Source organism: Salarias fasciatus (assembly GCF_902148845.1).
Source record: "Salarias fasciatus chromosome 7 unlocalized genomic scaffold, fSalaFa1.1 super_scaffold_4, whole genome shotgun sequence".
Lineage (NCBI taxonomy): Eukaryota > Metazoa > Chordata > Actinopteri > Blenniiformes > Blenniidae > Salarias > Salarias fasciatus.
The window spans coordinates 26,874,346-26,901,532 of record NW_021941229.1 but is presented as its reverse complement, the minus strand read 5'-3'; the positions used below and the strand labels follow the sequence as shown (position 1 = coordinate 26,901,532).

At 51.2% G+C, this 27,187-nt stretch overlaps 1 protein-coding gene across 1 annotated transcript in view; it reads left to right on the top strand.

The window, feature by feature from the left end:
• The window catches only part of gfra2b (GDNF family receptor alpha 2b), a 56,662-nt gene extending 31,834 nt beyond the window's left edge, over window positions 1-24,828 (top strand). The window contains exons 2-10 of the mRNA XM_030084225.1: window positions 5,972-6,049; window positions 15,016-15,215; window positions 15,463-15,650; window positions 20,371-20,480; window positions 20,589-20,729; window positions 20,980-21,152; window positions 22,570-22,617; window positions 24,015-24,188; window positions 24,802-24,828. Coding sequence (XP_029940085.1) covers window positions 5,972-6,049; window positions 15,016-15,215; window positions 15,463-15,650; window positions 20,371-20,480; window positions 20,589-20,729; window positions 20,980-21,152; window positions 22,570-22,617; window positions 24,015-24,143 — 1,067 coding nt within the window. The 3' untranslated portion in view covers window positions 24,144-24,188; window positions 24,802-24,828. The remainder of the gene's footprint in view (window positions 1-5,971; window positions 6,050-15,015; window positions 15,216-15,462; window positions 15,651-20,370; window positions 20,481-20,588; window positions 20,730-20,979; window positions 21,153-22,569; window positions 22,618-24,014; window positions 24,189-24,801) is intronic.
• The last annotated feature ends 2,359 nt before the right edge of the window (window positions 24,829-27,187 follow it).

Here is a 27,187-nt window from a genome sequence, read left to right as displayed (position 1 = left end):
CGAAATCCGTTGAGTGAGCAGATCATACATATTTATCCTGTTCATTGAGATTCTTGATTACAAGTACTGTAGCCTCTTCAGGTGCACCATTAATTTTAATGAAGATTTTACAATTTCTCACCCAAGTTCCTTGGATTTTCTTTTGCTTCTTCAGCTGCCTGGCTTTCTTTGCAGTCTCACCGTTCTTCCGGGTTCGGAGCTCATTCATATACACGTCTGTTCCTCTCAGCATCCGTTCTTGTTTCAACAATGCATTTTTAAACTTTGTATTTCCAAACCTTAGGATCACCACAGGAACGGCCGTGCTTCTTCTCTTTGGTAGAGGGTGGCATGCCTTCACATTGTCTTCTTTTATATCAGTTCCTTCCTCCCGTAGAAATGACACCACTTGCTGCTCTGTTGAGCTCGTCTCCCCCTCGTCCAGATCTCCTCCACTGCTTCTGTCCGTCACTGCTTGTGCGTATGACCTCGGTTTTATTTTTATGCCAGTAATAATCACATCATTCATCCTGGAATGTGGTTCTAAATCGTCCAGTCTTCTTTTTAACTCATTAATACGCTTATCCTTTTCAATGTTTTCTAGTCTTAACTGCTTGATTTCTTCTGTCAAATCTCGGATTCTTTTCTGACCCGCACTCAGTATCTTCACTTCTTCAATCAATGACTCAATATTCTTCTTAAGTTCATCCGCTCCTTCTGCAGACAAAGCTTTCTTTGGTGCCATTTTTAACAATTATCGTCCGACACGGCAGCCGCCGCTCGGTCCCGGCTTCAAACTTTTTTGGCTAGCAGCAGCTAGCTCTCCGGCAGCAACAGCCTGCGCGTCTGCCTGGAAGAAGGAGCTCGCCGGTCAGCTGCCCCGCTCCGGACCGGACTGCTTCCACAGGCGTTCGGAAGGTGCGGCAGGTCTCTCACGGTCCTGCGTCGCCGCCTCCGGTTCTCTGCTCTCGGGTCGTGCTGCTGACAGGTGACGGCGGCCCTCTGGTTGTTCTCCGCCCCGGGAGCGCTGCGTGCTAGGTGGTGGTCCTCACCGTGAGCCGGGCCCGTCGATGAAGCTGAGGCGGTCTGTGGACGGCGTCTTGGGCTGGTCGGATTCAGACTGTGATCTTCTCGGCGGCCCGGGGCTCGCTAAAGACGGCACTGCTGCGTCCACAACCGCCTTCTCCCGCGTACATGTAGCCTCCCCACGTGTCCCTTCAAATGGGATTGCAGGCTCTGGGACAAATGGGAATGGCTGTATATAAAAGATGGGCGGAGCTAGTGTGGCATCATCTATAGTGTTCTAATTGGCTGTTTATTTTATTTTCCCCTTGTCCTGTTCGGCAGCTGGGCGTGCAATATTGTCTGATTGTAGCCTTTTACTGTCCGAACAGATTTTAATATTAGCAGCAGGACGAGACTGAGTCTCCCCTGCTGCTGCCTTTATTTAAAGCTGGCATCCGGCATGGCTGAGGACAGGACCGGGACGGAGACGCTCAGAGAGCGAGAGACAGAAAAGAGAGAGAGAAAAAGAGAGGGAGAACAGGGGGGGGCACAACCTATGTACAAATTCACAACAAATGCAAAACAGTGTTGTCGACGCACCACACGCAACCAAGAACCATCCCAAACCCCCAATCTAGACAACACCAAAACAGAGCCGACAACCAACACAGAAACTGACAGAACCATACATTTATATAATTTTTTTTTTCCTTCGACGAACTATAGTAGTGAACAGACTAGTAACTAGCAGTAACTAGTAGTAAACTCGGGGCGTGCATCAAGAGAGGTCTGCTACAGATCACCATTATTCTAACCACCACAAGAAGACAAGGTAACCCAGTATGTGAAGAGTGATTAAAGATCAACGTGATCATGTGAATATGATGGTGCCAGTGATGGCGATAGTGATCATGCAGATATGACCTCTGACCTCTGAGAAGGCCAGAAGCAGGCCAGAGAGGCCCTCAGAGCCCAGACAGCCGGCGGTCATCACAGAGCCCGGATCCAAGCCGCCCCCCCAGGCAGACGCCCCCGCTCCGGTCCAGAAACGGGGCAGAGGAAAGCCCCGGCCGGGGACCCCGGCGGCCCCGGGGCCCGGGCCCCACGGAGCCACGACCGGCAGGAGCCGGTCCACCCCGGGGCGGGCAGGGCCGAGAGCCCAAGGCCCAAGAGCCCAAGAGCCGACCCCCCCACACAGGCGGAGGGCCATGACCCCCCCCGGGAGAACCGGCCCACACGGGCGGCTACCCACCCCAGGCCAGTACACCCCCCAGCGCTCCAGCCACGCACCCCGAGGTCCAGGGCATCACCCCCCCGCCCTGCCCATCCACCCCCCGATCCACCCCTCCCACCCTGTCCTCTCCCACCTCACTCCCCCTCGCCCCAACACTCACACCCACTCACTCACACTGACACACACACACACACACACTCTCACACACACACAACCACTCATCCCTAAACCAAACACCCCCACATTCTGACACACTCATACACACACACTAGCAAGCACGTACACACACACACACACACACACACACACACACACACACACACACACACACACACACAAAGTCAACCCTACCCCAAACACACTCCCATTCCCACGTCATCCAACCGTCATGTAATTGGCTGTTTATAAAAGAAGGGCGGGGCTAGCGTGACGTCATCCATATTGAACACTTGAAACTGGATGTCACTGTGATTGGTGGAGCCTGTCACATGACCGCATCACATGACCTTCAGCTTTAAAGCACCTGAAAAACAGCTGCTGTTGGTTCACAGTCTTAAAGCTTGAAGTGGACGATAAAACACGACGGCAAAAACAGGAGCCGGGTCTCAGGATGAGTTAAAATCCATGGAATGAAAATGTGCCTTAAGATCTTTTTGGAATTTTTTTTTTAAAAATGGACGGCGAGGCCCCGTCTGATGCACAGTGGCAGCTCGTTCTGCAACTTTGGGGCCAAAACAGAAGACGCTCTGTTGCGGCGGCTCGGAGAGTCTGGTCCAGTTGACACGGTTCTAGAAACTGGTGATAAAGACAAAAACCAGGCTTTAATGTTTGTTTGCTGTCTGAAATAAAGTGTTTCTGAACGGGTTCTAGTGGGACTCCGGTTCATTTTGAAACCAACATCATCGCCCCCTGATGGAAAGTTTCTGTATGCAGTTGCTCTATATCTACTTGCTCTGTCTTGGCGGTTGCTGCATCTTGTTGTTCTGACCGGATGGTTGCTGTATCTAGTTGCTCTGTAACAAGTTTCTGTCTCTGATTGCTGTATCTAGTTGCTCTCTCTGTGGTTGCTGTATCTAGTTGCTCTCTCTGTGGTTGCTGTATCTAGTTGCTCTCTCTGTGGTTGCTGTATCTAGTTGCTCTCTCTGTGGTTGCTGTCTGAAGTTGCCGTGGCCTCGTTTGTCTCCGGCGGAGCTTCATTTAGCTCTGTTGCTCAGCAGCTGCAGCTCAGCAGGACGTTGCCGTCTCGGCTCTGCAGCTACGGGAGCGACGCCAGCTGAACAGCGGGTCGCCGCGGCGATGCTAAATGCCACAAGAATTTTCACGGGTGACAAACGACGCCGGTGTGAATCCAGGGCAGCGCTGCAACAGACTGGAGGAGCAGCATGCTAACCGCTACCAAGCGCGAGCTGCTGGCTACAATGCTAACTTATAAAAACAGATGATTGACACGAGTTAGCCGTGCTAATGCTAACGTGTCAAAATGGATGATCGACAGGAGTTAGCAGTGCTAATGCTAACATGGGAAAATGCTTGATCAGTGAGAGTTAAAAACTCGAATCGTCATTGATGAAAATGGATCCCAGTGAGTTAGAAATGCTAATGCTCTCATGATGAGTGAGTCAGCAGCTCTAATGCTAGCATCTGAAAATGGACGATTACAGTCTGAAATTCTGAAGCCAATTTTTTAAAACAGAAGAGCCACGTAAGTTAGCAACTCCAATGCTAACATGTCAAGAATAGATGATCAGAGTTAGAATCTTGAATGCTAACGTATGAAAATCAGTGGCTACAGTGAATCTGCACTGCTAATGCTAATGTGGGCAAACTGAGTCAGCAGTTCTACTGTTCACATCTGAAAATGGGTGATAGCAGGAAGTCAGTCATTCTAATGCTAATATGTCAAAATCGGTGATCAAAGCTAATGCTAATGTGTGATGCTGGATGATGAAATTGAGTTAGCAGCTGTATGCTAACATAAATAAGCTGCTCAGTGTGCGGAGATCTCCGCTCTCTCACTATATCAGCTGCAGCAGCGCCGGTGGAACGAGTCGCCGCCGCGCCGCCGCTGAACGCCAGTTAAATGTTCACGGGTGGCAAATGAGCGTAGAGTGAATGGAGGGCAGGGCTGGGGGGCTCGGCAGGCGGCTCTGCCGGCGCTAACCTGCTCAGATTAAAGACAGAAGTGTCTGGATCGCAGTGGAAATGTCAGACGGTGTGTCGAGTGTTTACCTGCAGGATAAACTGGCGTAATCCTCCGTTCGCTCCCGTTAGAGACGGAACCAAAACAGCTCTTTGATCACGGCTAAGCTCCGGCGTCAACATGGCGCCGGCTGCTTGTGGATTCTTCTCCACGCTCGTGTTCAGGCTGCTGGCGGACAGAAAGACGCTCTGCTTCCAGGACAGGCTCCGAAAACTTCCTTCCTCTTTCTGTTCCTGCCGTTCAGTCAGCTGCTGCGACCTGACGGCGCTAACGTTAGCTTAGCTTCGCCTGAGCAATTCAAGTCTCTAAAGACCAGGGGACTCTTCTAGACGGGGCTTGTGCTCAACACATGGCCTCAAAGATGCATACACCACTTCCTCCTCCACTTCCTGCTCCACTTCCTGCTCCTCTTCCTGCTTCGCTTCCTGCTCCACTTCCTGCTTCGCTTCCTGCTCCACTTCCTGCTCCACTTCCTGCTCCTCTTCCTGCTCCTCTTCCTGCTTCGCTTCCTGCTCCTCTTCCTGCTTCGCTTCCTGCTCCACTTCCTGCTCCACTTCCTATTCCACTTCCTGCTCCACTTCCTGCTTCGCTTCCTGCTCCACTTCCTGCTCCACTTCCTGCTCCTCTTCCTGCTTCGCTTCCTGCTCCTCTTCCTGCTTCGCTTCCTGCTCCACTTCCTGCTCCACTTCCTATTCCACTTCCTGCTCCACTTCCTGCTCCGCTTCCTCCTCCACTTCCTGCTCCACTCGATGACCACTTGCTGCTGTTCACTTGATTTTCTTTTATAGTGATTCCACTGTTTCCACTAAATATCAGTTTCCTGCTTCCACCCCCACTTTCTCCTCCTCCTCCTCCACCTCTGCCTCCTCCACCCGTCCCACAAGTGCTTCAGTTTCACTCTCTGTTAAACGGTTTTTTTTTTCTCTGCCACCATTGATCAGCAGGCAGAATATTCAGGATGGTAGAAAGTGGGCGTGTCCAGGGCGGGAGTTGAGGGGAATCCACTGAAGCAACGTTCCAGCTGGTTCCTGAAGCGAACGTTTCTGCTCATTTCTAGGTGCATCGAATCTTGTTTTACACCCAGAATCCACAGCGTTTTAGAATCCGGGTTCTGGGTCACAGCTCGTGTTCGGGTTGATTTTTATTTTTTCCAGTTTATCATTTTTAGGTTGTTTTGACTGGAACTTCAGTTGGTTGCTCCTGCTGCTGGGTTCTCTGCTGGGTTCTGCTTTGCAGCCTCCAGAACTACGTTCTGTTAGACTGGATCTCAGATACTGGGTTCTAGTTACTGGTACTGAATGAAGTCCCTGGTATTGGATTCCAGTTACATTTACCTGGTTTTAGTTACTGGATTCTAGTTACTGGGACTTGGTTTAGTTACAGAATTCTAGTTTGTAGTACTGGATTCTACTCAGTGGTGATAGATTATAGTTACCGGTACTCAGTTATAGGTACCAGTACCGGGCGGTAGTTACTGGTACTGGGTTCTAGTCACTGGTACTGGGTTCTGGTTCCCGGGTTCTGGTCTCTGACGCTCCTCTGTTGTGTTTCAGGTGAAGAGTTCTACGAGACGTCTCCATACGAGCCGATCCACTTCTCCGAGGAGTTCAGACACGCCTCCATCATCTCAGGTGAACCAATGAGAGCCCAGAACCTCCTGACCTGCTGGAGACCAGCTCCCTCTCTCTCTCTCTCTCTCTCTCTCTCTCTCTCTCTCTCCCGCAGCTCAAACTCTGTCATGTTTCCCGCTCTGAACCGCCTCCACCAAACACACGTCTCTGCGTTACCGTGACGACGGTGCCGTCTCCGCCGCCGTCCGTCCAACGTCTCACAGCAATTATTTCACATTTACTCTGAGTGAAGCCATAAACCGCCGCCGTCTCGCCTCTCACACACTCTGACCTGAAAAAAAAAGGACGCGTGTGTGTGTGTGTGTGTGTGTTTCATCTTCCTGAAGAAATGTTTTTTTTTAGCCACATTTTCTTTGTTTCAGACAAAAGGTTCTTTTTCAGATTGTTAGAGTTTTTGTTCATGAATTCTTTTATGGATCAAGAGGTTTTTCGGGACGACTTGTTGTTGTACTTCCTGGATCTTCTGAACAGATTTCATTGGAGATAAATTGGTTTTATATGCTGAGATCATTTAATCTGATCACAGAGCGGGTTCTCGAGGCCGGCTGGTGGTTCCGGACGATTCGACCAATCAGAGCCGAGACGAGGCGCCGCTGCCCACAGCTGGATTCACACCAGAGGCTCAATCTGTGGTCCCCGCAAGGACGATAGGCCCCGGAGTGTGTGTGTGTAAATAGGTCCAGGCCCACAGCACACACACACACACACACACACACACACACACACACACACACACACACACACACACACACACACACACACACACGAAGAGTAAATGACGATGTACTGCTTGGGGCATCTGACATTTAAACACTCCTTAAAGTAAGTGTGTGTGTGTGTGTGTGTGTGTGTGTGTGTGTGTGTGTGTGTGTGTGTGTGTGTGGTCAAACAGCTGTGAAATAGCCTGGCCGCTCTGTAAATTGCCTCCTGCTCTCTCAGATTAACACGAGTACAAACACGGTCGGAGTTGCGACCAATGAAACTTCAAAAGCTCTTTTTTTCCCCCCAGCCTATCTCACACACACAGACACACAAACACGGAAGTGGAGGAGGCGGCGGGGGGGGGCGGCGGCGGCGGAGCAGGTGGCGTGTTACATCTCAATTATTTCCAATAACGCGGCTGAAACACGGCGTCCGCTCGTCACGCCGCCGCCGTCGGATCAGGCGGCGCCGGACCGGCGAGCGCCGAGGGTGAGGCGAACGCAGCGGGAGATAACAGGAGCCCACTGAGGGGGGGCGGGCGGCGGGGGGCGGGGTGGGGGGGGGGGGGAGGGGGGGGAGATAAGAGGATAATACCGAAGTGTGTTAAACAGTGGAGGCAGAAGAAAGAGCCCTGGAACATTAAAGTATGTTTCAGACAAGAGTGTCACCAATTGATTGGAGGGGAAGGCAAGCCGTGACGACTGTTTGTGACTGTGTGTGTGTGTGCGTGCGTGCATGCGTGTGTGTTTGGAGAGTGATGTGCCGCTGTAAAAGTAGCAGTACAGAGAATAATTTGGCACAAACACACCTGATTTTGAAATCTAAACGTGTTCTGTGAAGGTTTCTCGGTTCTTTTCTGGAGCAAACGGATAAACCCCGGTCCACACCATGCTGAGCCAGTCAGAAACCAGCTTCCACCAATCACAAACCAGCCTCAATCAATCACAAAGCAGTTTCTTCCAGTGAGAAACCACCTCCGTTTAGTCAAAAACCAGCTTAAACCAGTGAGAAACCAATTTCAACCAGCTTCAATCAGTCAAAAACCAGCTTAAACCAGTTTTAACCAGCTTTAGCTGATCAGCAACCAGCTTCAACCAGTCAGAAACCACTTTAAACAAGTTAGACGCCAGTTTCAACCCGCTTTAACCAATCAAAAGCTGTTTAAACCTGTCAGAAACCAGTTTCAAACAACTTCTGCTAATCTGAAATGAGTTTAAACCGGTCAGATACCAATTTCACCAGATTTAACCAATACCAACCAGTTTAGCCAATCAAAAACAAATTTCAACCAACTTCAGCTGATCAGAATCCAGCGTCAATCAGTCAGAAACCTCGTTACACCAGTAAAATACCAGTGTCAATCAGCTTAACCAATTTAAAAAACAACTTAAACCTGTAAGAAAAACCAGTTTCAACCAGCTTCAGCCAATCAGAAACCAGTTATAATGAGATTCAACCAAGCAGCTTCAATCAGTCACAAACCAGCTTTAACCAGTCAGAAACCAGTTTCAACCAGCTTTGATCTGTCAAAAAGCAGTTTAAACCAGTTTCAACCAGCTTTGATCTGTCAAAAAGCAGTTTAAACCAGTTTCAACCAGCTTCAGATAATCAGAAACCAGTTTCAACCAGTCAGGAACCACTTTAAACCGATCAGAAACCAGTTTCAATTCACTTCAATCAAAAACCAATTTTAACCAATCACAAATCAGTTTAACCCAGTCAGACACCAGTCTCAGCCAACTTCAGCTTGTCAGAATCCAGCTTCAGTCAGAAACCACGGCAAACCAGTAATATACCAGTTTGAACCGGCTTCAGCCAATCAGAAATCAGTTTCAACAAGACTCAGCCAATCAGAAATCAGTTTCAACGAGCTTCCGCTAATCAGAAATGTTACAAACCAATCAGAAGCCAGTTTAAACCCGTCAGAAACCAGTTTATTCCAGTTTGAAAACAGTTTCAGGAAACTTCATCTAACCAGGAACCAGTTCCAACCAATCAGAAACCAGGTTTAAACAGTCAGTTTCAATCAATCAGAAACCAGTTTTAACCAATCAGAAGCAGGTGTCAAACAGCTTTCACCAATCAGACGTCACTTCACGCCAATCTAGAAAACCAGTTTCAGCCAGTTAAAGCTGCTGTAGGCAGGATTTTGCTCGTCAATGCTAATTTTTCTGTTTTCTTTGGATTAAATGTTAGAGTACCCATTGATAATCCTTTAGGAGTGCAGCATCACTGCTCTACCGCGAGGGCGCAGCGTTTCCATCTGTCTCTGTTCTGAGCTGAAAAGGAATCTCGACAGCTCCAGGTATCTTTGACCAATCAGAAGAGCCCCTGAGGCTCTTACAGTGATTGGTTGAGGGGCGTTCGTCGCACGTTCTTGTGGGAGGGGCTTAACTTGCTTAAGGGCGTGATGTCAGCGAAAACAGGACAGGATTGGCTGTGCTGGGTTTCAAATCGCCATCTTAGATGGGTCAAATCGCCATCTTGCTTAGGTAACCCTAAGCAAGATGGCGGAGATGCGGAATCCTGCCGACAGCACCTTTAACAGTTTGAACTTTGAGCAGCAGCTTTTCAGTGACGTGGTTCTAAAGCAGTCAACTGTTTTTAGACGACTCTTTAGCGGGTTGTTAGCATTAGCACAGAATGAATCGCTTCCTTAGTGGCTCATTAGCATTAGCACAGAATCAGTCACTTCCTTAGCATGTTGTTAGCATTAGCACAAAATCAGCCTCTTCCTAGCTGGTTGTTAGCATTAGCACAGATTCAGCCGCTTCCTTATCGGGTTGTTAGCATTAGCATGATCCGTCTCACTGTCTCTTCATGGTTCTCACTTAGGATACAGTAGACCAAAGGAATGGTTCCACTCTTCACTTTGATCTTTGGTTTATGTCGGCTCGCAGACGTCTGGCTGGTTTATTAGCTCGATGCTACATGCTGGTGCAGTTTCTGTGGAGACCACCAGGGGGCAGAAGGAGGGAGGAGAACCTGAAGGGTCGGCTCAGACCGGGAAGGAACCGGATCTTTCTGCTACTGTCAGGAAGACCACCGGGTCCCGGTTAAACCACGTTAATATAAATCAGCGTTTTTGTTTTCAGAAAAGTTTCACGTTCAAAAGGCAACTTTTTAAAGAAACTGTTTCCATGGAAACAGCAGAAACCCTGAAAACAGAGGCAGAGGTTCAGGAGCAGAGGTTCAGGACCTGGACCAGGTCTTCTTTGGGTCTACTAACGAATGGATTTGGAGGGTTCTCCTGAAGTTGTGTTGTTGTGGCTCGGCGAACCGTTGCTGTGGAAACTGAGACATTTTCCCTTGAGGACGTTGTCCTGTTCCGTAAACAGCCTGCAGTCAGACGGAGCGGAGCTCTTCTGGGTTCTCCACAGAACGTTCTGAAAGCACCAGAGTGTCAACAACCGTCCAACAAATGTCCGTCTGCAGGACAGTATGAGACAGAGACATTCATAGAAACACCCTCCACGTCTCTCATGTCTCTCCAAATGTCTCTGTCTCTCCATGTCTCATTGTGTCTCTCCATGTCTCTTCATGTCTCCACACATTCCTCTGTCTCTTCATGTCTCTCCGTGCCTCTCAATGTCTCTTTGTGTGTCTCCATATCTTTCCATGTCTCTGTGTCTCTCTCTGTCTCTCCACGTCTGTCTGTGTCTCTCCATGTCTCTCCATATGTCTCTCTGTCTCTCCATGTCTCTCCATATGTCTCTCTGTCTCTCCGTGTCTCTCCATGTCTTGGTCTCCGTCCCTCCTGAGGTTCTGTCTCTGACCTTGTTACATCTCGTCTCAGCAGCGTTCTGCTCGTCTCTACAAATCTGTAACAGTTTAAATAAAACAGTGTGTGTGTGTGTGTGTGTGTGTGTGTGTGTGTGTGTGTGTGTGTGTGTGTGTGTGTGTGTGTGTGTGTGTGTGTGTGTGTGTGTGTTCCTCGGGGCAGCAGAGCGCTGTGTGTGAGGGAGATAACAGGACGACCTGGGGCAGCGCTCTAATTGGCCCATCCTCCTGGCCTGGATTCTGGATTCTCTCCTCTTCATATATCTACATATAGAACTCTAAAAACCCCGTTTTTACTGCACCGTTTCTCCTCGTCCTCCTCCGCCACTTCAGGGGTGGGGTGTCGTATTCGGGTGGAGGCGGAGGCGGTGCTGCTAGCAGGTTGAGGGTTCAACAGCTGGATGGACGGCAGTCAAAAGGAAGAAAGTGTAGCACGTGTCGAGGCGTTCGCTCTGTTTGACATTTTCAAGGTGAAACTGGTCTGAAGCTGGTCTGAAACTGGTCTGAAGCTGGTCTGAAGCCAGCATCAAACCCTGTGTTTATATATGAACTGTATGTAGATACAAGAACCTGTCTGTCCTATCTCCTCTCTATGTCCCCTCACCCCAACCGGAACAGCAGAAAGCCGCCACCTATGCACCTGGTTCTGCAGGGTTTTCCTCCTCTGAGCCTGGTTCTGCAGGGTCCTCCTCTGAGCCTGGTTCTGCAGGGTTCTCCTCCTCTGAGCCTGGTTCTGCAGGGTCCTCCTCTGAGCCTGGTTCTGCAGGGTTCTCCTCTGAGCCTGGTTCTGCAGGGTTCTCCTCCTCTGAGCCTGGTTCTGCAGGGTTCTCCTCCTCTGAGCCTGGTTCTGCAGGGTTCTCCTCCTCTGAGCCTGGTTCTGCAGGGTCCTCCTCTGAGCCTGGTTCTGCAGGGTTCTCCTCTGAGCCTGGTTCTGCAGGGTTCTCCTCCTCTGAGCCTGGTTCTGCAGGGTTCTCCTCCTCTGAGCCTGGTTCTGCAGGGTTCTCCTCCTCTGAGCCTGGTTCTGCAGGGTTTTCCTCCTCTGAGCCTGGTTCTGTAGGGTTCTCCTCTGAGCCTGGTTCTGCAGGGTTCTCCTCCTCTGAGCCTGGTTCTGCAGGGTTCTGCTCCTCTGAGCCTGGTTCTGCAGGGTTCTTCCTGTTAAAAGGGGGTTTTTCCTTTCCACAGCCGCTTATGCTGCTCCTGTGGATCTGTTGGGTTTCTCTGTAAAGTGTCTAGAAACGACCATGTTGTAATTGGCACTTCATAAATAAAGCTGAATTGAAGCTGAATTGAATCAAACTAGTCTCAAACAAGTGTGAAAATTGCCTGAAACCAGTCCAAAAGCCGTGTGAACCAGTTTGATCCAGTGTGAACCAGTCTGAACCAGTCTGACATGAATCTGAAACCTTTCTGAAGTTAATATGAAAGTATTCCAAAACCAGTCTGAACCACTTTGAACCAGTGTGAACCAGTTTGAACCGATCTGAAGCCAGTCTGAACCAGTGTGAACCGATCTGGAACCGGTCTGAACCGGTCTGAACCAGGCTGAACCAGGCTTGTTGTCGTTCGCCGTCGTCACATTCCGAGTGTTTTCAAAAATCTGTTTTCCCTCATTTCCACAAAGTCTTGTTTTCGCCCGTCTCCATGACGACAAAGTCCGATCGTTGCTGCTTTTACCGCTCAAAACGCAGCAGAAGTTTAGCATTTTCACCAGAAATTGTTGTGCGTAAACTACGCTATGCTATGCTAAACTATACTATCTGCACTTTCTTATGCTATGCGATGCTATGCTAGTGTATGCTCTGCTTCGCTATGCTAAGCTATGCTATGCTGCACTACATTATGCTACATTACTCTATGCTAACCTATGCAATGCTACACTACGTTTTGCTACGTGCTGCTACACTAAGCTGTGGTATGCTACATTATGCTATGCTACAGTACTCTATGCTATGCTAGCCCGCTGCAGCAGCGGCATGGCGTCGGCCTCCTGCTGGTCTTCTAACGTGACGTCTAGCGGCGGCGGCTCAGGTCGACTGCTCCAACATGCTGCTCTGCCGTTAAACTCTTCACATCCGGGCTGCAGATAAAGCCTCGGCACGTTCGAGTCCCGCGGGACAGCCGGAACATTCTCATTCTCCACGTCCAAACACCGCCGCCTTTGAAGTGGGACAAAGCCGCCGCAGATCAGGCGCCAGGATTTAACAGCTTATGTCCAGAAATCTAAATGAAGGCTCTCCGGCTCCGCCGAGGTTCCACAAGCGAGGCGATGCGTTCAGGGGCACTCGGGAAAACTCCAGCCTGTACAGGAATTTCCCCGTCTCTCTCTGGCTGTGTCCACGTCTCTCCCCGTTCCTCTTCATCCCGTCTAATGCGCCTGATGTGGGTCGTTGCATGTTTCAGCAGCAGGACGGTAAATGAAGGAGCTCCTGACTTTTTAATGACGATTCATGTTGAATTCAGAGAACAGACCAGGAGTTATGATGCAGCTACGCTGAAGTGAAACAGTAAAAATGTTGATTTAGAAGCGAGTTATTCCCAGAGGGACGTGTCCTCACAGCGGTCCACACATCCAGGACGGAGACATGACATCAGGAATAAATCGTTCAATGACACGTTCAAGGCTTAACAGCGAATAAATCTATAGAACTTCATAATAAAGCTACATGTAGCATGCCTACATTTGCTGACACACCAGCAGCAATTCAGGCTACATGCTACATGCTAACCATGATAACAGTCTTAAGTAGTTCACTCAGCTCGGTCCCTCAGTCCACAGTGTGCAGATTCCTGCTACACCGGACTGTGTCTAGTTCAACAGATGTAAATTAACTTTATAACCACTAACCTAAGACTAGAAATAATTGTCTACTGATTTGGTTCAGAATCAGAATCTGATTCTAATTCTGATTCTGAACCAAACCAGTGGATAATTCTTTTGGAACCAGTCTGAAACCAGTTCACAACCAATTCAGAACCAGTTTTAAAACAGTTTAAAACCTGCAGGAAAACAGTCTAAGGTGAACCCAGAGCTGATCTCTAACTACCGTAAAACCAGTTTGAACCAGTTTGAAACTAGTTTGAACCAGTTTGAACCAGTTTGAAACTAGTTTGAACCAGTTTGAACCAGTTTGAAACCAGTTTGAACCAGTTTGAACCACTTTGAAACCAGTTTGAAACAAGTGTTTAGACTAACATCCTCTTTTCAGATAGTTTTTATTTAATCTACCTTTGTGTGATTTTTGTTTCGTATCACGTTGTCACCCCGTCGGTTCTCTGTTGCCGTGGTAACCCGGGTCGCTTCCTCCTCTGATCGTCTCCTGGACCTTCTCCGTGTGTCTCCAGTTGTCTCTAGGGATGAGCGAGTACACCACTATCTGTATCTGTATCTGTATCTGTTTACCCATCCAAATTATCTGTATCCGTATCTGTACTCGGAGGGGGCGTGGCCTAAACCAGAAGTGGGCGTGGTTTAACCAGAAATTGGGCTGGGGCAGAAATTGGTGCATTATTTTAAGTCTGAAATTGATATGGATTGCTCAGAAGTTGCTATATTGATTCTTTATTTGAAAACTATTTACAGAACAGTCTCAATGTACAGATGTTTGTTTTTTTTATTTTAGTCAGAACATGAATATTTTTAAAGTTATATAAATGATTATTTATTCACACAAAACCCTCAGAAATAAAATTTGAATATTTTTGGTCACATTAGTAAAGGAACTATTTACAGAGCAAGTATTTTTTATTGAGTCAGAACATGAATATTTTAATTGTATGAATGCCCCCCCCCCATGATCCCCACCGGAATCTCCCCGGCGTCCAGGGAAACCTCTCATCCCCCCTGCTGAGCTTCCTGGTCATGTCCGCGGCTGTAGTGCCAGGACATGACCGGGACGTGGACCTCGGTCCAGTTATCATCTCTCTCCCACAGATCACAGCCTCCCAGTGGAGCACAAGCCCACATTATTATAAAAAAGAAAAGAAAAAAGGAAAAAAAAAAAACGCGAGGGAAAACGAAACTTAAAAACCCCCGAAAAAAAACCCAGAGCGTGCACAATCGCCCGACGTTTCAACCTTATAAGGTTTTCCTCAGGCACATTGCAGCTACAAAGAAATAAAATACCGCATTTTTAATTTACCAGCACTGATTGCTTCTCTGACAAGGATCCTGTCGTCTCGGTGGAGCACAGAGCAGAATGAAGGACCAATGAGCATCTCCCATCAGCACGAGGACGAATAATGACGGACAATGCTCGGGCTGTACTCGGATTCGGAAAAAATGCATTATCCGTAACGAGTACTCGTTTAAAACGAGTATTCGGCTCATCCCTAGTTGTCTCCGCTCATCTTCAGCTCGGTTTTCTCCGCTCGCTGGTCAAACGTTTCCGTTTCCTTCCCTGAATGCCGTCTGTTGCTCGACTGATTGACGGCTCCACCTTCATCGTGGTAACTGACTCCTCCTCCTCCTCCTCCTCCTCCCTCAGACTCCTCCCTCTCCAGGATGAGCCCCTGCTCGGAGGCGGGGAAACCCTGTAACCCCTGTCTGGATGCGGCCAAGGCGTGCAACCTCAACGAGACGTGCAAACGTCTGCGATCCGCCTACAATTCCATCTGCAGCAAGACCACACCCCCTCAGCCAGGCTCACCCAATCAGGAGCCCTGCAGCCGGAAGAGATGTCAGAAGGTGAGCGATCCGTGTCTGCAGTGGGATTCCCAGACGGTCCGACGCCTCATCCTGATCCGACGGATCCGTTTCACTTTTTCAGTTCAGAAAAGTTTCACGTTTACATGGCAACGCTCTGAAAGCAACGTCTCCTTCCTGTCTGTCTCCAGACGATGCCCTCTGTTTTGTCATGTCTCTCTGGTCTGTTTGTGCACTTTCTTGTCTGGTTCCTACTTCCTGTGAGTGTACGTTCTGCTTCCTGTTGCAGGCGCTGCGGCAGTTCTTCGAGCGGGTTCCGTGGGAGCTCAGCTACCCGCTGCTGTTCTGCTCGTGTCCGGACCAGGCGTGCGCCGAGCGCCGGCGCCGCACCATCGTGCCGTCGTGCTCGCACCAGGAGAGGCACCGACCGAACTGCCTGGAGCTGCGGCGCACCTGCCGCTCCGATGTCCTCTGCAGGTGAGCGGCGGCGCCGGACCAACCAGGAACCGCCGACTGTGGCTTTCAGCGAGGTCTGGTTCCGGTCAGGAGGAGGGGGAGGGGCTGGCTCCTGGACTGCTGGGACAGATAAGAGGCTAGGCTCCTTTGGGCTGGTTCAAGCTGGTTCAGACTGGTTCAGGCTGGTTCAGGCTGGTTCAGGCTGGTTCAGACTGGTTCAGACTCGTTCAGGCTGGTTCAGGCTTGTTCAGACTGGTTCAGGCTTGTTCAGACTGGTTCAGGCTGGTTCAGGCTGGTTCAGACTGGTTCAGGCTGGTTCAGGCTGGTTCAGGCTGGTTCAGGCTGGTTCAGACTGGTTCAGACTGGTTCAGGCTGGTTCAGGCTGGTTCAGACTCGTTCAGGCTGGTTCAGGCTGGTTCAGGCTGGTTCAGACTGGTTCAGACTGGTTCAGGCTGGTTCAGGCTGGTTCAGGCTGGTTCAGGCTGGTTCAGACTCGTTCAGGCTGGTTCAGACTGGTTCAGACTCGTTCAGGCTTGTTCAGGCTTGTTCAGGCTGGTTCAGACTGGTTCAGACTCGTTCAGGCTGGTTCAGACTGGTTCAGACTCGTTCAGGCTTGTTCAGGCTTGTTCAGGCTGGTTCAGACTGGTTCAGGCTGGTTCAGGCTGGTTCAGGCTGGTTCAGACTCGTTCAGGCTGGTTCAGACTGGTTCAGACTCGTTCAGGCTTGTTCAGGCTTGTTCAGACTGGTTCAGACTCGTTCAGGCTTGTTCAGGCTGGTTCAGGCTGGTTCAGGCTGGTTCAGGCTGGTTCAGACTGGTTCAGGCTGGTTCAGGCTTGTTCAGACTGGTTCAGGCTGGTTCAGACTGGTTCAGACTGGTTCAGGCTGGTTCAGGCTGGTTCAGGCTGGTTCAGACTCGTTCAGGCTTGTTCAGACTGGTTCAGGCTGGTTCAGGCTGGTTCAGGCTGGTTCAGACTGGTTCAGGCTGGTTCAGGCTGGTTCAGCAGCGAAGCGTCGGCACTGCTTCCTTCACACCGCAGCGTTGCTCAACAGCTCTGAAAAAGCTGCGATGGTGGAACTTTAGGAAAACACTCAGGCTCCTTGTTGATGATGGAAACTCTGGTTCTACTCCTGGTCCTGCTCCTGGTTCTGGTCTTGGTCCTGTTCCTGGTTCTGTTCCTGCTTCTGAAACTCTGGTCCTGGTTCTGAAAACTACATCGTTTTCCGAGTTTCTGCTGTTTCCATGGAAACAGACATTGTTTTCAGAACACCTTGTTCGTCTTGTGAACGGCAGACCCTGACGGAGCTGCTTCGCCCGTCAGCGCTGCAGGAACAGAGACTCAGAGCGCTGGTCTGGCCTGGAACCACAGCTGGCTGGTCCCAGGTCCGTTGCCGTGGAAACGAACAGCTGAAACGCTGCAGGAGTTCTGTTTTCACCTGAAAACCTGTGGCACTGTGTTTGGGCTAAAAGTGTTGTGATATAAAAGAGGAAGTTCAGTGTGTGTGTGTGTGTGTGTGTGTGTGTGTGTGTGTGTGTGTGTGTGTGTGTGTGTGTGTGTGTGTGTGTGTGTGTGTGTGTGTGTGTGTGTGTGTGTGTGTCCTGGGGTGGGACCTGCTCGTTAGCATACCTACATATTAGTGCAGTGATGAGTTGCCACTCCAGCTCAGCATCAGGATGCGGTTGCCCCCGGTTACACCCCCGGTTCTATCACTCTGTGCTCCGTCTCCGCTGCGCACACACACACACACACACACACACACACACACACACACACACACACACACACACACACAGCTTTCCTCCACCTCCAGCAGTTGGTTCATTCACGCCTCGCCGCTCTGCAAGTGCGTTTACACACACACACACACACACACACACACACACACTCACACACACACACACACACACACACACATACACACACACACACACACACAGCCGTCAATAAAGTCGGATGTCGTCTCCGGGATGCCGGCATCCAACGGATCCATTACCACTTGACCTTGCTGACCTCTGAACCTGCACAGGATGGACATTGCTGCCTGTCTCTACATGTCTCGGCTGTCTCTACATGTCCCGGCTGTCTCTACATGTCTCGGCTGTCTCTACATGTCCCGGCTGTCTCTACATGTCCCGGCTGTCTCTACATGTCTCGGCTGTCTCTACATGTCTCGGCTGTCTCTACATGTCTCGGCTGTCTCTACATGTCTCGGCTGTCTCTACATGTCCCGGCTGTCTCTACATGTCCCGGCTGTCTCTACATGTCTCGGCTGTCTCTACATGTCTCGGCTGTCTCTACATGTCTCGGCTGTCTCTACATGTCTCAGGTCCCGGGTGACGGGCCAGACCAGAGCAGCTCAAGAGACCCATGATAGGGAAGTGGAGGGGTGGATGGATGGATGGAGGGATGGATGGAGGGATGGATGGAGGGATGGATGGAGGGATGGATGGATGGGTTGAGAGATGGATGGAGGGGTGGAGCGGTGGATGAATGGATGGATGGGTATGTGGATAGATTGATGAATGGATGGATGATTGATGGATGGGTGGATGATGGATGGATGGAGGGATGAAGAATTCATTGTGATGTCATCGTATCGCGACCAAAGTGTTGTGATGCATTTCACATCGTGAGGTTCTTGCCAGGACTGTCCCCCCCTGTCCCCCCCGTCCCCTCCCTGTCCCTACGTGTCCCCCCTGTCCCCCCCGTCCCCTCCCTGTCCCTACATGTCCCCCCCCGTCCCCCCCGTCCCCTCCCTGTCCCTACATGTCCCCCCTGTCCCCCCCTGTCCCCCCTGTCCCCCCCTGTCCCTACATATCCCCCCTGTCCCCCCCCGTCCCCTCCCTGTCCCTACATGTCCCCCCTGTCCCCCCCTGTCCCCCCTGTCCCCCCCTGTCCCTACATGTCCCCCCTGTCCCCCCGTCCCCTCCCTGTCCCTACATGTCCCCCCTGTCCCCCCCTGTCCCTACATATCCCCCCTGTCCCCCCCGTCCCCTCCCTGTCCCTACGTGTCCCCCCTGTCCCCCCTGTCCCTCCCAGCGTCTTCACGGTTTTGTTGATGAATCAGTGAATCAGAGTTTTGGAGCCGACGTTCATCATTTATGAGCTGCTTCTAATTAATGGATTCACTCACACACAGGAAGCTGCTACTGCTGGGTGTGTGTGTGTGTGTGTGTGTGTGTGTGTGTGTGTGTGTGTGTGTGTGTGTGTGTGTGTGTGTGTGTGTGTGTGTGTGTGTGTGTGTGTGTGTGTGTCTTTGCTTTTGCCAAATCTGGTCGGGTCGGGCGAAGCCCCACAAGCCCTCAGGGGGTCCAGACCTAGTCCAGGGTTCCAGGACCAGGACCAAAACCACATAGTTCTTCCTGGATCCGAGGCTGGACTATCAGGTGAATCCAGGACCTGGACCAGACTTTCCCATGGAGGCTGAGGAGTCTGACCCCCCTGTAGCTGGACCACATCCTCCGGTCCCCTGAGGAGGTCCTGGAAGTCTTCCTTCCACTGTCCTCAGCAGCTCCTCCTCCACTGTGAACAGTACTGGAGACCTGCTGTCCCTCCTGAGACGCTGGACGGTTTGCCATCAGGTAGTCCTCCTCATGTCCTCCTGGACTCCTCCAGACCAGAGGTTTCGCCTCCACAGCTGCTCCGGCTGACGTTCTCTTGTTCTGCCGGTTCCTGACAGCTGATTCTGGACTCTCCAGGACTCCTTCAGCTGGACGGCAGTCCTTACTTCCTGTCTCCTCCACCGGGTCCTGGGGTTTCCTCCACGGCAGCACCGGAGACCAGGAGACCTGAGACCAGGAGACCTGAGACCAGGAGACCTGAGACCAGGAGACCTGAGACCAGGAGACCTGAGACCAGGAGAGCTGGAGACCAGGAGACCAGGAGACCTGAGACCACAAGACCACGAGACCTGAGATCAGGAGACCACAAGACCACGAGACCATGAGACCTGGAGACCGGGAGACCAGGAGACCAGGAGACCTGGAGAACTGGAGACCACAAGACCACGAGACCAGAGACCAGGAGACCACGAGACCACGAGACCATGAGACCAGGAGACCAGGAGACCTGGAGAACTGGAGACCTGGAGAACTGGAGACCGGGAGACCAGGAGACCAGGAGAACTGGAGACCTGGAGAACTGGAGACCGGGAGACCGGGAGACCAGGAGACCGGGAGACCAGGAGACCAGGAGACCAGGAGACCAGGAGACCAGGAGACCAGGAGACCAGGAGACCAGGAGACCACAGCTCCCAGCAGCTGCTGCAGCATTGGAGGTGGAAAACATGGAGAACATGGAGAACATGGAGGACATGGAGGACATGGTCCACTGGGACTTGGTGTCCTCAGCATCCCTCAGGATCTGGGACAAGCTCTCCTGGAGGTGGTAGTTGAAAACCCTGCTGACAGAGGGTCCACCAGACGGTCCCAGCAGACCCTCACTACAGGTTGTCCAACAACAGAACCCCACTGGGTTCAGATCAGGGAGGCCGTGTGTCCAGACCCCCTCCAGGTCTCACTGTCTCTGCCCACGTGGGCCTTGAAGACCCCCAGGAGAACCATGGAGTCCCCAGTCGGACCACTGTCCTGACCCCCTCCAGGGACTCCAGGAAGTCCATTTCTCTGCTCTGCTGTTCGGCCCGTAAATCCGAGACAAGTGAGGACCCGGTCCCCGACCCGTACCAGGGGACGTCGCGGTCCTGGGTTCCAGCCTGCTCATGGTGACCTCCTCTGTGTCTGCAGGTCTCGGCTGGCCGACTTCCACCTGAACTGCCAGGTGACGCCTCACACCGTGAGCGGCTGTCCCCACGACAACCACCGCGGCTGCCTGATGTCCTACGTGGGTCTGATCGGTGAGCCCCGCCCCCACTGTACCCCAACCCAGTACCCCAACCCATGATAAACTGACTATTATTCAGGCAGAATCTCATCACTCACATCCCCCCCCCCCCCCCCCCCAGGCTCGGACGTGACGCCGAACTACAGCGACAACAGTCCGTCCAACATCACCCTCAGCCTGTGGTGCAGCTGCAGAGGCGGAGGTCCGCAGGAGGAGGAGTGTGAGGCCTTCCACCGCGACTTCACCCACAACAGCTGCCTCAGTGAGTATCAGCCCCGCCCACAGCTCCGCCCACAACAGCTGCCTCAGTGAGTATCAGCCCCGCCCACAGCTCCGCCCACAACAGCTGCCTCAGTGAGTATCAGCCCCGCCCACAGCTCCGCCCACAACAGCTGCCTCAGTGAGCATCAGCCCCGCCCCCCTGGTGGAGGTGGCGCTGCCGGGTGGCTGGTGGTGGAGTGGTGGAGGACTCTGCACCGCCGGTTCTGGTAACGGCTCCACCTTCTCTCCAGGAAACGCCATCCTGTCGTTCGGTTATGGTTCGGACGGAGGACCTGTGCCGGCGACCGAGCCGGCCTCCACCTTCCCGCCGCCCGTCATCTCTAAGCCCGCCCCCTCCTTCCATAGCAACGCCATCAAGCCCCTGGATACGGCGTGTGTGTTCTCCACCTGCGCCAACCTGCAGGTGAGTCTCACCTGAGACTGAATTAGCAACTTTAGCATTAGCCGTGATTATAGAGCATCTTCCTCCTCTAGCATCAGATTATAGAGCATCTTCCTCCTGGAGTGTTCAGCCCTGCTCTGCTGCAGCAGTGCTGTCAGTCAGGACAGACGTTAGCTTGCGGTGGAAAGTGGAGCAGCATGCATTATGCAGCGGGACGAGGTGTGGGGTTGCGGGTTAAACGCCGGATGAACTGCGATCCATTATGTGGAGCTGAAGCCTGAATAATGGACGAGCTCCTCGATGAACACGTTGCTCCACAAACTGCTGCACTCTTCTCCCTCTCACTGCTGAAATACTGAGAAAACTGAAGAATGAGCAGGTCTGACACCAGGGGTCAGCCGGCCGTTAGCTTAGCTTAGCTTAGCATGTCATTTAAAATCAAGATCAAAGTATCGTCTGGGTGTTTTAAGCTAATCTGAGACTAGATTACCACTTCGTCAAGTGGCTATATTATCTTAGCATAGCTTCTGTTAGCTTACTCTAGCTCTGATCACCTGATTAGCAGGGTCAAAGATCAACAAATGACTAGCTTAGCCTCATTTAGGCCAAAGCCAATGAGCAGCGTGACTGCATGGTCCCAGGTCCTGGTTCTGCTATTCTGGAATGTTTGGAACAGGTCTAAACTGAACTGGTTTGGACCAGATGTTGACCTGGTTTGGACCAGATGTTGACGTGGTTTGGACCAGATGTTGACCTGGTTTGGACCAGATGTTGACCTGGTTTGGACCAGATGTTGACGTGGTTTGGACCAGATGTTGACCTGGTTTGGACCAGATGTTGACCTGGTTTGGACCAGATGTTGACCTGGTTTGGACCAGATGTTGACCTTGAAACTGATCAAGGTTTAAAGTCTGAAAAAAGCATAAAATCAGTACTTTGAGTGTTTCTTGCAGAAAGAATTCAAGGTTGATCTCTGGGATCAAACTTATCTCAGAGATCTGAACACTGCTGGGATCTCTGCTGTGATGTCTTTGATCTCTACAGTGATCTGTGTGATCTGTTTGATCTCTGTGGTCTCTGCTGTGATCGGTTTGATCTCTGCAGTGATCTCTGATCTCTGCTGTGATCTGTTTGATCTCTGGGATCTCTGCTGTGATCTGTTTGACCTTTGCTGTGATCTGTTTGATCTCTGGGATCTCTGCTGTGATCTGTTCGATCTCTGGGATCTCTGCTGTGATCTGTTTGACCTTTGCTGTGATCTGTTTGATCTCTGGGATCTCTGCTGTGATCTGTTTGATCTCTGGGATCTCTGATGTGATCTGTTTGATCTCTGGGATCTCTGCTGTGATCTGTTTGATCTCTGCTGTGATCTGTTCGATCTCTGGGATCTCTGCTGTGATCTGTTTGGTGTTTTCTGACCTGCTGCTCGTCTCGGCAGGACGGGGGACAGAAGTGCGTCTCTTCGGAGGACTTTGAGTGTGAAGAGGTGAGAAACGGCTTCATTGATTGTCTGAAAGCTCCGAACAGCCGAGGCCACGTTTCCACGGAAACCATTTCAAAATGCATCGTCAGCGTTTCGTCCGTCCACCTGGAGGCGGAGCCTGAAGAGTTTCAGAGACCTGCGCCTCGGTGTGTTTCTGTGGAGATGGAGTTGGAGCCTTGACAACCGACCGTTGCTCTGGAAACACACCCAGAAATATCCACCAAAAGCTTCGCCTGTTCAGATGAAACGGTTGCCATGGAAACGGGGCCTGGGTCTGAACAGAGCTCATCATCACATTCACCCATTCACACACATTCACACACCAGTGGAGGCGCTCAGTCCGTCCACTGGGGGCAGTTAGGGGTTCAGTGTCTTGCCCAAGGACACTTTGGCACATGGCCGGGAGATGGAGAATCGAACCAACGACCCCACAATAGGAAGACGACTGCTGTATCAACCGAGCCGGAGAGTTAAAGGGATGTGTTCACCGCGGCGAAGACGCCAACGCGTTAAAAAACATCCATCATCCATCATCCATCCATCCATCATCCATCCATCATCCATCCATCCATCATCCAGCCATCATCCATCCATCCATCCATCATCCAGCCATCATCCAGCCATCATCCATCCATCCATCATCCATCCATCATCCATCCATCATCCATCCATCCATCATCCATACATCATCCATCCATCATCCATACATCATCCATCCATCATCCAGCCATCATCCATCCATCCATCCATCATCCAGCCATCATCCAGCCATCATCCATCCATCCATCATCCATCCATCCATCATCCATCCATCATCCATCCATCATCCATCCAGCCATCATCCAGCCATCATCCATCCATCCATCATCCATCCATCATCCATCATCCAGCCATCATCCAGCCATCATCCATCCATCCATCCATCATCCATCCATCATCCATCCATCCATCATCCAGCCATCATCCAGCCATCATCCATCCATCCATCCATCATCCAGCCATCATCCATCCATCCATCCATCATCCAGCCATCATCCAGCCATCATCCATCCATCCATCATCCATCCATCATCCATCCATCATCCAGCCATCATCCATCCATCCATCCATCATCCAGCCATCATCCAGCCATCATCCATCCATCCATCATCCATCCATCATCCATCCATCATCCATCCATCCATCATCCATACATCATCCATCCATCATCCATCCAGCCATCATCCATCCATCCATCCATCATCCATCCATCATCCATCCATCCATCCATTCATCATCCATCCATCCAAATCACAAGTACGAACTTTTACTTTTTACTGTAACATTAATTGAATATGCAGCTGTCAGTAAGCTTATCTTCTCCACCCCCCCCCCCCCCCCCCCCCCCCCGCCCCCCCCAGGCTCTCCTGGCTCAGGGCTCCATGGACTCAGAGGACTCTGCAGGACCCAGCAGCAGCGTTCTGCCACCAGCTCCTCCCGTCCTCCTCGTCTCTGTGACTGTGTTTCTACTCTGCATCCCATCAATCTGAACTCACACACACACACACACACACACACACACACACACACACACACGCTCATTAAATGCCAACCAACAGACGTCTGAGCATCGAAGACTGAGTTCACCATGGAGGAGTCTCAGGTCAGCCGCCGCTCTGGAGGAGGAGGAGGAGGAGGAAGAGGAGGAGGAGGTGGACTTTGGAGTGAGATAATATACACATCCTCCACACACACACACACACACACACGCACACACACACACACACACACACACACACACACACACACACACGTTTGTACTTCTATAGGTGTGAGGACACTTATTGACACAATGCATGTCCTAACCCCTCACCCAAATGCCTGACCCTGACCTGAGCCCTAAACCTGACCTCAACCCGACTGTAACCCGAAACCAGAAATCAAGTCTGAACCTCAAAAAGGCCTAAAAAGGTCTGTGGAATAGTGAGGACCGGCTGAAAGGTCCTCACTTGTAAGGTTATAAACCCATGGTGCTCACAAAAGGTCCTACAACTATAGCTGTACAAGTATACACACACACACACACACACACACACACACACACACACACACACACACACACACACACACACATACAGTGAACATACACACACAGATTTCACAAACAGGGTCACACACACACACACGGTTGACAGGAAAACAGGGTCTCTCTCACACACACACACACACACACACACACTCATGCTGTGCTCTTTGTTCTCTTGTTGACATTCTGTAAAATAAAGTCATTTAATGTGAATCTAAGAAAAAGAAACTGTGTGTGTGTGTGTGTGTGTGTGTGTGTGTGTGTGTGTGTGTGTGTGTGTGTGTGTGTGTGTGTTTCAACACTTCTAATGAGATTTATTTGAATCTCAAACATTAAAAGAATCAGAGACTCAGCTGGAGGTCACCTGACCAGGCCGCTCCTTCATCCTCAGCATCATCATCCTCAGCATCATCTTCATCCTCATCATCTTTATCCTCAGCATCTTCATCCTCAGCATCATCGTCTTCCTCCTCAGCATCATCATCCTCATCATCGTTATCTTCATCCTCAACATCTTCATTCTCAGCATCGTCATCCTCATCCTCATCCTCCTCATCCTCAGGTCACAGCTTCCTCGTACTTCTTCAAACCAGTAAAAGTTCATTAACGATCTGCTGTGACGAGAGCTGGAATGAAAAACCAGACTCCCCCGCCGCTCACTGTGACCTTTGACCTCCAGCAGGGTCATGACCCTGAGGTGAGTGATTCAAGATGAAGCTGTGAACTGAGCGTGAAAAGATGTGGCAGGACAGAGAAATACAGTGTGTGTGTGTGTGTGTGTGTGTGTGTGTGAGAGAGAGCTGTTTCCATGGCGACGGGTCTTCAGTGGTGCTGATTAGGTTTAATTATCAGACAGCAGACACTTAAAGACCGACCAATCACAGAGCGGCAGGAAGTGAGGACATCACAGCTGCTCGCGGAACGTGTGGTTCTGATCAGACCGGTTCCAGGTTCTCCTGCTCTGGTCTCTGCGGCGGTGAACCAATCAGAACGAGGAGGCTGGAAGCGGTTCTGCTGAGAACTGATCTGCTCTGGTCTGGTTCTGGTGGTCTGGCTCTAGTGCTGGTTCCAGCAGCAGGCGGAGCTTCCTCCGCTCCCCGGAGAACCCTGGAGTCTGAGCACAGGGCCTGGAGAACAGCAGATGCTGAGGGTTAGCATCCCTAACCCTGACCCCTGACCCCTGACCCTGACCCCTAAATAATCATGAATGATTCCTGATCATCATGACGGTGTGGCTCAGGTCCCAACAATGGACTGAAAGAAAGAGGAAGACGAGCCAACATGAAGAAGACGAGGAAGGAGAAAGAGGAAGAAGAAGAAGGACAAAGAAGAGGAAGGAGAAGAAGGAGGAAGAGGAAGAAGAGGAAGGAGGAAGAGGAAGAAGCTGCTGAGGGTCTTCAGAGGAGAAACGGCTTCAAATTTCCTGCAGCAGCAGAAACTGAAGACGGAGGAAGAGAAGCTGAATCAACAGAAATGATGGAGAAGGCGGTGAGTGTGTCACCGACCACACACACACACACACACACACAAACACACACACACACACACACACACACAAACACACACGATGATGCTCTCTGCTGGGGGAGGAGGTGTGTGTGGGGGCACTTCTCCAAACGCAGGGGCCAATTGTTTCATAATCTAGCATGCATACAGTAATTGTGTGTGTGTGTGTGTGTGTGTGTGTGTGTGTGTGTGTGTGTGTGTGTGTGTGTGTGTGTGTGTGTGTGTGTGTGTGTGTTTGTGTGTGTGTGTGTGTGTCGTCGGAGCAGCACCTAAAAATAAGCGTAATAAATGAAAGCTGTGAAACATAAAAGCAGAAAAATGGAGAAGACCAGAGGGGACACGGTGTGTGTGTGTGTGTGTGTGTGTGTGTGTGTGTGCGTGTGTTTGTGTGTGTGTGTGTGTGTGTGTGTGAGGACACTTCGCTGGTCATCACTGTTTGACAGACCGGTATGAAGGTAAGACTGGATTTCAGGGTTAGGATTAGGTTAGTCAAGGTTGGGAGCTAACCAGCTAACCAGCTCACCAACCAACCAGCTAACCAGCTCACCAACCAACCAGCTAACCAGCTCACCAACTAACCAGCTCACCAGCTGACCAGGTCTCCAGCTAACCAGGTCATCAGGTCATCAGCTCCCTAACAAACTGTCCCGCCCTGCTCCCCCGTGGCCTTATGGGGGCGCTCAGGGCCAGGTTCGTCGGTTGCCCTGCCCTTCTGTCTGCGGCCTCGTTGTCACCCTAACGTCCTCACCTGCTGAAGCTCTGCTGCCCTCAGTCCTGGTGGAGTCCATGCCTGCTCAGCTCAGCTCCTTCCTGCGTTCCTGCGTTCCTGTGACGGTGGAATAGAAGGAGTTTCGGGTTCACCTGGCTGCCGGTTCTTCCTTCCTGCATCGTGACACTAACCAGATTACCAGCTGTGGAGCCACGGAGTCCTTCTGTCCTGCTCTCAGCTGGGTACTGTGGTTACCATGGTTACTGTGGTTACCGTAGTTGCCATGGACGGGT